This window comes from Notolepis coatsorum (genome assembly GCF_963971535.1).
Source record: "Notolepis coatsorum genome assembly, chromosome: 11".
Classification (NCBI taxonomy): Eukaryota; Metazoa; Chordata; class Actinopteri; order Aulopiformes; family Paralepididae; genus Notolepis; species Notolepis coatsorum.
Genome location: NC_140175.1, coordinates 107,250,614 through 107,264,146, shown reverse-complemented (window position 1 = coordinate 107,264,146; position 13,533 = coordinate 107,250,614). Strand labels below are relative to the sequence as shown.

General features: G+C 44.9%; 2 protein-coding genes across 2 annotated transcripts in view; both read right to left on the bottom strand.

Annotated features, from left to right (window-relative positions):
* The window catches only part of LOC311236951 (putative phospholipid-transporting ATPase IM), a 6,061-nt gene extending 1,441 nt beyond the window's left edge, over window positions 1–4,620 (bottom strand). Inside the window, exons 1-3 of the mRNA XM_084324759.1 lie at window positions 4,493–4,620; window positions 4,212–4,350; window positions 1,411–1,541 (exon numbers count right to left, since the gene is read on the bottom strand). Of these exons, the coding sequence (XP_084180885.1) occupies window positions 1,411–1,541; window positions 4,212–4,350; window positions 4,493–4,591 (369 nt within the window). The 5' untranslated portion in view covers window positions 4,592–4,620. The remainder of the gene's footprint in view (window positions 1–1,410; window positions 1,542–4,211; window positions 4,351–4,492) is intronic.
* A 7-nt stretch (window positions 4,621–4,627) lies between these two features.
* LOC311237235 (phospholipid-transporting ATPase ID-like) overlaps window positions 4,628–13,533 on the bottom strand; it is a gene marked incomplete at both ends in the record, with an annotated part of 87,215 nt that continues 78,309 nt past the window's right edge. The window contains one exon of the mRNA XM_084325042.1: window positions 4,628–4,738. Within this exon, the coding sequence (XP_084181168.1) occupies window positions 4,628–4,738 (111 nt within the window). The remainder of the gene's footprint in view (window positions 4,739–13,533) is intronic.

Here is a 13,533-nt window from a genome sequence, read left to right as displayed (position 1 = left end):
AAGCTGAGCCGGAGTCTCTCTGTTCTTGCAGCGTGTGACCGTAGGCGCTTGCCTGACCGCAGCAGCTTGAACAGGCTGTTGTTGGGGTGGTGGGGGTCTTTCATAATTCTGCAGGCTCTGGATTTGCACGTCCTGTTATATAAGTCCTGCAGGGGTGCAGTGCAATACCCGTAGTAGTACGCTCTGCTGAGCGCACCACTCTCTGGAGTGCCTTCCTGTCCTGTGCCGTGCTGTTTCCAAACCAGGCAGTGATGTTTCCAGTCAGAATGCTCTCTACAGCCCCGGAATAGAAGGAGTGGAGTATCTTCCCCGATACTCTGAACTTCTTTAGCTGTCTCAGGTGATAGAGGCGCTGTTTCGCCTTTTTCACCACAGAATCTATGTGTGTAGACCATGTCAGGGCCTCTGTGATGTGGACTCCCAGGTACTTGAATCTGCTCACCCTGTCCACGATAGCCCAGTTTATCCACAGTGGCGTGTGTGTCCCCTGCTGTATTCTCCTAAAATCCATGATCAGCTCTTTGTTCAGGAGTAGGCTGTTATCCCGGCACCAGCGTGCCAGTTCATCAACCTCCTCCCGTTAGGCCTTCTCGTCATTGTTAGAGATCAGCCCCACCACCACTGTGTCGTCCACAAACTTCACTATGGAGTTGGAGCTGAACCTGGCCACACAGTCATGTGTGTACAGTGAGTACAGCAGGGGGCTCAGAACGCAGCCCTACTCAGGGTGATTTTGCTGGAGGTATGACCCCCCACCCTGACCGCCTGGGGCCTGTCACTTAGAAAGTCCAGGATCCAGGCGCTCTTGGCGGAGCTCAGACCCAGATCGATCAGCTTGTCAACCAGTCTGGTGGGGACTATGGTGTTGAAAGCTGAACTATAGTCAATGAACAGCAATCTCACATAGCCCCCCGTCTGACTGTCAAGGTGAGATAGTGTGTTGTGTAGTACTTGGGAGACCGCATCGTCAGTGGACCTGTTTGTCCTGTATGCAAACTGCAATGGGTCCATGTTACTGGGGAGGGAGGCACAGATGTAATCCTTGACCAGCCTCTCAAAGCATTTCATGACCACAGAGGTGAGTGCCACCAGTCTGTAGTCATTAAGGCCTGCTGGAGAGGAGTTTTTTGGCACAGGGATTATAGTGGACGAGAAGTAGAGGCGAGAAGAGGAGAGGAAGATAAGCGAGGAGAGGAGAGGAGAGGAGAGGAGAAGAGAAGAGAAGAGAGGAGAGGAGAGGAGAGGAGAAGTGAAGAGGAGAGGTGAGGTGAGTAGTAGTAGTAGTAGTAAAAATAGTAGTAGTAGTAGTAGTAGTAGTAGTAGTAGTAGTAGTAGTAGTAGTAGTAGTAGTAGTAGTAGTAGTAGTAGTAGTAGTAGTAGTAGTAGTAGTAGTAGTAGTAGTAATAGTACCTTGTCATTGATGGTAGGTTTCAGCTGTATCAACAGGAAGCGGTACGCCACAACAGGAAGTACACAGAGGAGGGAGGTCAGCAATATGGTCAGCCACACGTTGGGCTGGTTCAGAGAGTTCCTGGCTACGCCTGGAAACACACACACACACATAGGGTTGGGAAAGTTAATCAATGACATAATAATAATAACTTTATTCGTACTGTATAGTAGGGCTGGGCAATTAATAAAAATAAATCGCGATCTCGATTCATAGACCTATGCAATCTAATTTCTAAATTATGAAGATTTTATTTTTTATTTAAAAGAAAATAATAAAAAAATGTTTATTTAACTTTTTTTTAAATGATGACGATTCTGACTTGAGTTATTTTGTATGTTACAAGAGACTTTTAAGTTTAAGTCAACACTTTCATATATTATGTTATGTTTAAGTTTAAGTCAAGCACTTTGATATGTTATGTTGTCTGTTTAACCTGTTAAGCCTTAAGGTCCCCCTATAGGGGGACCCTGCTTTTCTTTATCATAAATCGATCAATAGAGACCGTATCATTGGAAAGCCACACTCATTGGCTACAACCTTGTGCAAAGATTTTCGAGATCGCCAAATGATTGACGGAGCTAGAGCCCCGGGAGTCGGGGGTGGTAATGTGTACTTTTGCGTACTTTGGGGCACGCCTCACATATCGGCATGTCTATCTATATATTGTATTAAAAGAAATGCACACCCGAGCCACTAGAGGTCGGCAAAAAATCGTCCACATGTGGGCCCTTGGATGTTAAGAGGTCAATGTTTTAAAAAAATAAAATTGTAGCCAAGAGTAAAGACCACAACCCTATCAAAAACAGTAGTCAAAGTGTATATTTTCATTTTTACCGATGTTTTATATGTTTTATCGGAAATACTAATTTATCGGAAAATGCTAATTATCGTAAAAACCGCAAGAAATTACTAAATCCAGATTCAACCCTGCCATTGGAAAGAGGAGCATTTTCCCTATCCATAGATGTATGATTTGGCCATAATAAGGTCAAGGTCAAGTTCAAGGTCAAATATGAATTTATAATTAAAGTCGATTATCATTAATTACTGTATCTACAAATCCTTCTGTTTAATCATCTTCCCGCGGTTCATTTGCTTAGATTGTTTGTACACATGATCTCAATAAAGTGGTGAATGAGCTCAGTGAGCATTTTCTCCTAACCGTATCAATTTTTGATCATCATCATCAAAATCATAAATCATAATGAATCATAATTCATTTATTCATTACAATTTACTCAGCCTAGTAACAGACACAATATTTCTGACACTGGAAATACATACCCCCAGGTCCCTAGATGTTCCTAGATACCAAGAACATGCAAATTGACCTTGCAGAAGTGGAGCAATCTTCCATTTACTTAGGCATGTACCTTTAGGCGAAAACAGTCTACAGAAAGAGTGCAATAAATTATTTTATTGAAAAAATAAGAATCGTGTGAGAGAATCGTGATCTCAATTCTTAGAGAGAAGAATTGTGATTCACATTTTAGCAAGAATCGCCCAGCCCTACTGTATAGCACATTTCATACAGGGGATTGCAGTTCAAAGTGCTTTATCTGTTACAAAACATGATAAAGGTCATAGTATGCACCCAGCGGATAGTGGGGCGTAGAAATAAAAGTTAAAATAAGTAAGATAATAGCAAGGGTAAAATGAGCAGACATATAAAATCACAGTTTTTCACATTAGGATCTAACATTCCAACAGGCCACCTTGTTTATGGTTTGATTCAGTTTTAGTAGAATAGACAAAACATGAATGATTAGCACATAAAGTGCAGACATATAAAATCACAGTTTTTTTTACAGTGCAATAAAATAGTTCTGGATTACTGTTTGACAGTTCAAAGTCTTCTTTACCTTCTGTTTGGTATCCACAGATTAAAACCTGACAGTCTTCCCTCTTGTTTGATACCCACTTTGACCCTTCGAACCTCCCACTCAGGGCAAACATCCCACTCAGGGCAAACCTCCCTCTCAGAGCGCAGTTCCCTCTCTCAGGGCGCAGTTCTAGGCCTGGGTCTTACACCTTTAAAGCCTTTTTGCTTAGAATTGTAATCCATAACATAACATAGTGTACTAAAACCCAATATAATCCATAACATAATCTAATGTACTAAAACCTGATGTAATCCACAACATGATTTAGTATACAAAAACCTGATATAATCCTTAACATAACATAACAAGGATGGGTAACGACAGGTAAACATGGCTGACAGCAGGAGGGCTTTTACCCCTTTCAACATGCCCCCTGCTGTCCTCTGCTGGCAGCAGCCCCACATAGCCAGTGCTATTTATACTTGCAAGTACCCACAATGCAACAGTGAATGTATCCATCCCCTGAACCTTCTTAGAGATGGAGGGGTGATGGAGACTAGTAATACTACAGACAGACAGACAGACAGACAGACAGACAGACAGACAGACAGACAGACAGACAGACAGACAGACAGACAGGCAGGCAGGCAGGCAGGCAGGCAGGCAGGCAGGCAGGCAGGCAGGCAGACAGACAGGCAGACAGACAGGCAGGCAGACAGACAGACAGACAGACAGACAGACAGACAGACAGACAGACAGACAGACAGACAGACAGACAGACAGACAGACAGGCAGGCAGGCAGAGAAAGACAGGCAGACAGACAGACAGACAGACAGACAGACAGACAGACAGACAGACAGACAGACAGACAGACAGACAGACAGACAGACAGACAGACAGACAGACAGACAGACAGACAGACAGACAGACAGACCTATGAAGGGGAATGAGGAAGTGAAGATGAGGAACATTCCGTTGCTGTACATGGTGAAGGTGATGGCAAAGTAGGCTGACAGACTTCCCCACACGAAGAACTGGTTCACCGCCGTCCAGTAGTGCGTGTCCAGGCACAGCTACAACACACACACACACACACACACACACACACACAACACGCACACACATACTTCAGTCCAACTTTAGTCAGATAAACACACACAGCTAGAACACACACATGCAATATATTTAACAATATAAATGTAACCCCGCCCTCACCTGGATATTGACAGCAATAAGCAGACATGTTTGAGCCAGCAGAGCAAAGGACTGGTAGTCTACGATGTCCTTCCCATCATCCCTCACTGTGTCCATCATGGCCGCCCAGGGGATGAAGAAGAGGATGAGAGAACTGTAGACGCTGTGGATCATGCAGCGTACGAAGGCCCTCTTACTGAAGTACAGGTTCAACTGGCCCGGACAATACAGCTGGGGGAACTGAAAACTCCACCTGTCATTCACATCCTAGAGAGAGAGAGAAGAGAGAGAGAGAGAGAGAGAGAGAGAGAGAGAGAGAGAGAGAGAGAGAGAGAGAGAGAGAGAGAGAGAGAGAGAGAGAGAGAGAGAGAGAGAGGAGAGAGAGAGGAGGCTAGGTTAGGTTAGGTCAGGTAATGTCCGGTTAGGTTATGGTTCCAATCCAATCCGATCCACTTTATTTATAAAGCACATTTAAAACAACAAAGTTGACCAAAGTGCTGTACAAGTCCATAACATAAGATAAAACATAAAACATAATTTTTTTTTAATAAAAGCACACAATAAAAACAGTACAATGTGTCACATAAAAAGGCCAGTCTCTCAAAAACGGTTTAAAAACCAAAAGCCAGAGCAAATAAATGTGTTTTGAGGCGTGATTTAAACACCTGCAGAGTGGGGGCCTAACATGCAGTGGCAGCTCATTCCAGAGCTTTGGGGGTTAGGTCATGGTTTGGTTTGGCTTGGTCAAATCAGGTCAGATTAGGGTTAGGTTAGGTTAGATTAGGTTAGGTTAGGTTAGGTTAGATTAGGTTAGATTAGGTTAGATTAGATTAGGTTAGGTTAGGTTAGGTTAGGTTAGGTTAGGTTAGGTTAGGTTAGGTTAGGTTAGATTAGGTTAGATTAGGTTAGGTTAGGTTAGGTTAGATTAGATTAGATTAGATTAGATTAGATTAGATTAGTGTTACGTATTACTTTCACATGGTGGAGGGATACTTACTGTCTGTGGTGCATATTCACATGGTGGTTAAGTGTGCTGTCACTAATTGGTGGTTTAATTGACACACTGTTTCTTCCTGTTTTTGCTTGTGTTAAAATGGCCGCTTTTTAATTGATCACAGGTGTGGTGATGAGGCACCACGCCCTACAAATGGAGAGTGCAGGCAGCAGTCAAGTCTCCCCCACTTCACAGGAGATGTCACAGCTCTCCAGCGTCTCACCTGCTCTCATTGTTTTGTTGCACATTCGGCTTGTTCTTCCTTTTGCTATTAGTTTTGTTATTTAACTTTGGAGACTGGAACACCCAGCTCCCACTATTTCTGTCCATTTAGTTAGTAGTAAATAAATAGTTATTTTTGATACCCTTTTGTCCAGTGTCCTGTGTCCACCACGTCGCATTCAAGGCCTTGACGAGCCATATTTTAGGCTTGAATGTAACAGGGGGGCTCTAGCCGGTCTACAAACAGGTAAGTATGCTCTTCATTTATAATTTGATTTGACTACTGGTATGCTTTAATATATTTAGTTTAGTGGACACCACAGGTAGGTAATTTCATTGTTTTCTGGCTGTTGTTAGCCTCCTGTATACCACGTACTCCTGGGGCGGTCAAATAAGTGATTGGTATATGATCTTTGGCTGGTAGCAGGTGTGGTTGAAGAAAGCTAGGTCTACAGTGCATTAGCTTTCAGTATAGGTAGGTTAGGGGGCCGGGAAATGTAATTAGTGTGTTAGGACCTGATGTAAGTTTTTTTTGTTAGATTAGACATGTGGTGGGCCTAGCAGTCCTCCTTTTGACTGCAGTTTAGGTTAGAAGCTATTTGTGAGTCAAATCATATTGTATGGAGCACCTGTTTGTATTAGGATTTGTTTGTTGATATTGTTTGAGTAACACAAGGGGTTTTGCCTCACTTGGTTGTTACTGAAGAGCGTTTGTTCCAGTTTTGTGGGATAAATGCCTACCACAGGGTTAGTCTTGTGGGTGGTTCATCTCAGCAGAGGCCTGTAGCTAGTGTCCAGTAGCAGTGTCTGCTGTGATTCTCTAGTATAGGATCTGTGTGCATTATTGAGCTTGACCTTTTTGATCCAGTATGTGTTATGCCGTGTGTCTTACAGTGTGATTTGTTTTGCGTGCTAACATTTAATGCCGTGTTTTGAACTACTGCTTGTGAGTTTCATTGCGTGCTGTGTTATGCCGTGTATCTTCAATCACTGTCATTTAATTACGTGCTACACCTTTTTGTGGATACAGGGAAATTGGAGTTTGAACCCCAGGTCGTAGGAACGGTGGGTGAGTTGCTTGTGTTTTGAGTACTGAACTATATCCCTTGTTGTGGATTAATTGTAGTATTGCCTTGTATTAGTAATTAATTAATTGGTTGATTAATTAATTAATTAGTGATTAATATTGTTGTATTCATTTGTTGTCGTTTACTGTGGATAATAGACAATGACGTTGGACATTGATGACTTTATTGCAGAGCCAACACTGGCTAAGGTAAAAAAAATGTTCAAAGGATGAGTTACTACAGGTGGCAGCAAGGTTTTCAATAGACCTCGATGCAGGCCAGAAGAAGGAGAACTTGGTAGGTCAATTAATTGAGGAACTGAGTGCACTAAAGGTTTTTGGTGTGGCTGCAGGTAGAGCTCTGGAGGAGGAGGGAGAAAGCTTTGAGCAACCGCGTGGGCGAGATGTGGAGCTTAGAACAGCGCGTGAGCTTGCAGCTGTTAACAAGGCAGACCGTGAGGACCTTGAAGCTAGTGAGGTAAGGAGAGCAGCTGCAGCAGCTACAGCAGCAGCTACAGCGGCAGCTACGGCAGCTACAGCAGCAGCTGCAGCCAGAGCAGAACGTGAGGCCCAGGAAGCTATTGAGGTGGCACGGGAGGTACGCGCCCAGGCAGCATATGACCGGGAGATGGCGATGCGTAATGCGGGTGGTGCTGGTGCTATACATGTGCATCGGGAGCCGGGTTTTGATATGGCTAGGCAGAAAAGCATGGTTCCGTTTTTTTTGGAAAGGGACGTCGATCGTTTTTTTTTATTATTTGAGGACATAGCTGGCAGTTGCGGCTGGCCAGCGGATAAATGGACTATCCTCATGCAGAGTGCTTTGCGCGGTAAGGCACAGATCGTGTATGCGTCGATGTATCCTGATAATAAGGATTATGCTTTGGTGAAACAGGCTATCCTTAAAGCCTATGAATTGGTCCCTGAGGCTTACCGCCAGAAATTCCGCAATTTGAGGAAACAGAACTCTCAGTCTTTTGTGGAGTTTGTGAGGGAAAAGCGGTTGCTTTTTGACCGGTGGTGTGCAGCAGAAAAGGTCACCACAGTGGAGGAGATTAGGGACCTAATCTTGTTAGAGGAATTCAAGGTGTATGGCGTATCTGAGGATATTGCTATGTACTTAAATGAGAGGAAAGTCAGGACCTGTTCAGCGGCAGCGGTCCTGGCTGATGAGTATGTTTTGACCCACAGGACGTCTTTTGAGAGACAGCATTATCCTGTGCATGATGAGGGGAGGCCGAAATGGACTCCTAATAGGCCTACAGGGTCCAGTGCTGGGGGTAGTGGTAAGTTTAATGGGGCATGGGGAAGCGATGATGCCCGGAAGTGCCAGAATTGTGGGAGTGCAGGACATGTGATGGGGAATTGTTATCGTTTGCACCCAGAAAAGCGCCCGTCTAACCCACCCAGACCAGTGATGTTGATAAATGCGCCTGTACGTAACCCTGTTGTTCTGTCTCCACTAGATAGCAAAGGAGTGGATGACCTTTACACACCTTTCAGGAGTAAAGGGTTTGTTTCATTGACAGAGGGAGGTCCTAAAGTACCGGTGACAATTCTCCGTGATACTGGCGCATCCCAATCTTTTGTGCAAAGTGGTGTCCTGCCCTTTACGCACCACTCTGAGTTGGGTGCAGGGGTTGTTATTGAGGCTTTTGGAATGCACACGATGAATGTGCCGCTGCATAATGTCTTTCTTGATTGTGCCCTTGTATCAGGACCAGTGGTGATCGGAGTGACGGCTGGCAAACTCCCTATGCAGGGGGTAACGTTGCTCTTGGGCAATGACTTGGCTGGAGGTAAAGTACTAGTGAAGCCGGAGGTGACATGCGTGCCAGATACTCCAGTGGCGGAGCAGTATCTCGTGGGCTTCCCAGCCTGTACGGTGGCTGAGGCCACAGACAAATTGGAGGAGGAGAATGAGGAGGATGAGAGTGAGCAGGATGTTGCTACTTCATGTGGCACCCTTTCTGACATTTCATGTGGCACCATTCTGGTTGAGGAGGCTACAAGGCCAGAATTGGGCTGCCGGCCTTCCTACAGTAGCTCTGACGTTCATGATGTCTCACTTGTCAGGAGTGATGATCCCAGTATGTCAGTTATTGGTTCTGATGTTGTTTCATGTGACCACACTGACTCTCTGCCAGGCACTGGGTATGCTAGTCAGCCTAGTTGCCTGTGTCCTGTGCAGCAGGAGCAGTCTTCACAACCTAGTCTAATGGGTGATGACCATTTTGATTGTGACAAGGTTGATGTGTGTGCCACCATTTGGCAAAGGTGTCATGGCAATGTTACTGTGTGTGCCACCATTTTTGCTTGTGACAGTAGAAAGGTTTCAGACACCGTTTTGTTTCATGACGAGGTTGCTGTCTGTGACACCATTGTTGCTCATGACAGTCCTATTTTTTGTGACACTGTTTTGGCTCATGACGGTGCAGTTTCTTCTGTCATTGTTGCTAATGACAGTGCTAATTTTTGTGACGCCATTTTGGGTGGTACTCCAGATATTTTTGTGCCTGAAGTGATGTTGCTCTGTTCCAGGGTTGGTGAGGACGTGCCTGAGGCGGTACATCCTACTCTGGATGTTCGTGACTCACAGTCTCCTGTACAGCTATCGGGGGTACAGCCCTCAGTACAGTCTCATGTACTGACAGTGCCAGGTGGGGAGGAGATGGGCACTGTGTTGGTACCGGGGGAGTGTGCTGATGGTTTTCCTGTTGGTTGTCCGGAGCGCGATGAGTTTGTTTTTTCTCTAGTGTGTGTTTCCAGTTTGCTGTCTCCTTTTGACAGGTCGGTGTCGGTGGAGCGGCCTGTTGATGTGGAGCCTGTATTTTGTTTTCCTGTTTTCTGTCCTGAGCGCAGTGAGCTGCTGTCTCATGCTGACTCCAGTTTGTTGTCTCTGTTTGTCGGGTCTGTATCGGCGGAGGGACCTGTTGACATGAGTTTTTTGTTTGGTGATGTGTGTGTGGGTGGATTATCTTCTAGGCCTTGCGCCTCAGTAGGGGCTGAGTGGGGTTTAGTTGCCCAGATTTTTCCACCAGCTCCACTCCATCCAGGCCCAGCGGTATATGTTTTGGAGGGGACTCGCTTGTGCGGGTATCAGGGCAATGTTGTTTGTACTGCACAACAGTACAACGGACAACGGTGTCCAATGTTCCTCGGTGGGGAGCATTTGACGGAGTTAAGGGTCGTGTTCGACAGGGGCCGACCCGTTATCACTCTGTGGTAGTGGCTCGCTTTGTGGGTCGCAGTTTTTTTTGGTGTACAGTTGAGTGTGACTCTTGACCGGGGCTCACACTCAACACAGTACGGGCACTACACGTGTTTGAGTGTGTGGGTGCATTTTTTTTTTGGGTAAGGTTGGTAAGTATCCCCTTATTTATTTATGTTCGTTCTCTTGGTGATGGTTTCTTTGGGCTATAGTTGGGAGAAGAACATAAATCTTCGGTGTGGGGGTGTTACGTATTACTTTCACATGGTGGAGGGATACTTACTGTCTGTGGTGCATATTCACATGGTGGTTAAGTGTGCTGTCACTAATTGGTGGTTTAATTGACACACTGTTTCTTCCTGTTTTTGCTTGTGTTAAAATGGCCGCTTTTTAATTGATCACAGGTGTGGTGATGAGGCACCACGCCCTACAAATGGAGAGTGCAGGCAGCAGTCAAGTCTCCCCCACTTCACAGGAGATGTCACAGCTCTCCAGCGTCTCACCTGCTCTCTTTGTTTTGTTGCACATTCGGCTTGTTCTTCCTTTTGCTATTAGTTTTGTTATTTAACTATTTCTGTCCATTTAGTTAGTAGTAAATAAATAGTTATTTTTGATACCCTTTTGTCCAGTGTCCTGTGTCCACCACGTCGCATTCAAGGCCTTGACGAGCCACATGTTAGGCTTGAATGTAACAATTAGATTAGATTAGGTTAGGTTAGGTTAGATTAGGTTAGGTTAGGTTAGGTTAGGTTAGGTTAGGTTAGGTTAGATTAGGTTAGATTAGATTAGGTTAGGTTAGGTTAGGTTAGGTTAGGTTAGGTTAGATTAGGTTAGGTTAGGTTAGGTTAGGTTAGATTAGGTTAGATTAGATTAGGTTAGGTTAGGTTAGGTTAGGTTAGGTTAGATTAGGTTAGATTAGGTTAGATTAGGTTAGATTAGGTTAGGTTAGATTAGGTTAGGTTAGGTTAGATTAGGTTAGGTTAGGTTAGGTTAGGTTAGGTTAGATTAGGTTAGATTAGGTTAGATTAGGTTAGATTAGGTTAGATTAGGTTAGGTTAGGTTAGATTAGGTTAGATTGGGTTAGGTTAGATTAGATTAGGTTAGGTTAGGTTAGATTAGGTTAGATTGGGTTAGGTTAGATTAGGTTAGGTTAGATTAGGTTAGATTAGGTTAGGTTAGGTTAGGTTAGATTAGGTTAGGTTAGGTTAGATTAGGTTAGATTAGGTTAGATTAGGTCAGATCAGGTTAGATTAGGTTAGTGTTACAAAGGGTCAGATTAAACCGAATATATATATTTATTGCCTGAGATCCCATGTATAATATTTGTATATCGTTTGATATCCCTTGTATATTCTTTGTACATATACACGGAATATCCCTTTACCTGGTACAGGACAGACCATAATATTCGTTCTCCTATTGGAAGCGATCCCCTAGGCGCCACGGCCATACCCCCAATGTCTAGTTCAAAGTCACCGCTAAGACATGCCTGAACATGCCCGATTTTGCGCAGTAATACGAGACAGAAATAAGGCTGGTACTAGATTATTCACCGTACGTGTTACAAAGGATCAGATTAAACCGAATATATATATTTATTTATTGATATATATTGCATAGTATTTGTATATCGTTTGATATCCCCTGTATATTCCTTGTACATATACACGGAATATCCCTTTAGCCCAGACCATAATAGTTCATTCTCCTATTGGACAGCGGTCCACCGGCGCCAGGGACCGGCCTCCGGAGCCAGGTTCAAAGTCACCGTCAAGATGTGTCTGGACATGCCCAACCTTGCCCAGGGATACGCGACAGAAATGAGAGTGGAACTAGTTTGTGCACCGTGCGTATAAATACGGCGCAGGTGAATGTAGAAGCCCCTTAGCCCCTTACCTCCGTACCCTTCGTCCATTTAGTATGTTACCGATAAGTTGAAGCCTCACCCACGATACAACGTGCGGTGAAGTATGGCCTGTTTGGCCCCAGAATAGAGCATCGAGACCGCGTGCGAATTAATAACTGAATTGTCAGAGTTTGGCGCTATACCGTCGAGTGCGACATATTTCTATTAAGTCTTTAATAGTCTATTTGAGTATAGTGTATCGTGCGGTTAGAATTCTACAGTGACCAGCATCTCCAACGCTTTCTCGTATTAGCTAGAGTTCTTATCCAGGCTGGGCCGACCGCATGGCGCTTTCACCCGAGGAGACCTAGGCGAGAGCCGTATGGACATGTACACTGGATTAATCTACCCGACGACTACATAGCCCTTTGCGGCTGGAATATATTTGCTTTGGTCCTATGATTTATGGAGCGGATAATCGCCGACGCCTGCACGTGTTGGATTTACCCCGAGAGGAGTCAAGTCGAGTCGGCGCTCAGAGAGCCTGAGGCCGCCTAGCTTTCTTCACTGTAGAGCTACAGTCTACAAGAGAACCAAGCTGTATTCGTCTGTGGATCAAGAGGCTACTGCACCGGCTTCTGTACCTGAAGTCTCCCTAGTCATCGTTGACCAGACGTCCTACTACCGACAGATCTTCTACCCCCCCTGCTGGCTTACAACCAGTGGGAACCCCTTCCAGTATCTCCCGCTATTACTAGTGTACCATAGATATAATTCCCTAAGATTCAGGTTGTATAATTACCTCCTGCGTAACCAGAGAATGGACATTCGTTATTGATTTGCCTACGCATACTCCTTTGCCTTACAAGTGCATTCAAAGAATAATGTAAAGTATCCTATGTACCTTTTGCTCCATTAAATACTTGATTAATACCTTTGACTGGAACCGATTTCATTGTGGGAAGTGTTCATCATATTCATATATCGTGTACTGTATGGCCAGTAATTAAAGTACATAAAGCGGTAGTGGTTTAATGATACCATACTTATCAATACAGTCAGGGAATTGTACCCCTCAGTTACAATTGGTCCTTCGAGCCGGAGGGTAACTAGTGTAATATTAATATAGTGGTATTAATATTGACATGGCCTATGATGAACACTCCACAAAACGGTTCTCCTAAAGTAGATCGCCCGCAGCGTAGACGGCAGACACCTCAGTACTTAGAGGATTACGTTGCCAGTATACTACCTAGCCTTCTACAGACGGTAAACGCGGAAAAAGTAGATAGTAAAATTATGTCCGACCCTATCGCCCAGGTTACCCAGCCAATAGAGGCCCTAGTGGGTTCTAATGTAACTGACCAAGCTCACGGTAGGGACCAGGAGGGACCTGACACGACTTTACCCCCCGCCAAGACCGAAGAAGTAGTCCCCGGAGAGCTCCAGGATAAAGACAGCTCTCCAAGGATGGAACTCTACCCGCTACAAGAAGAAGAGACCCCGGAGATGGATCTCCAGGACTCGCCACAGGAGAACAGATCTCCAACGAGTACTGCCGGGAGCGGATCACCTCAACCAGCGTCTTCCCCCAGCGGGGCGGACAAGATGCTGGCACAGGCATTCCTCGCCAGCCTAGCAGCCTCTACAGAGCGCGACCGACTCCAAGCACAGATGCTTAGCGAGCGCGAACAACTCCAAGCACAGATGCTTAGCGAGCGCG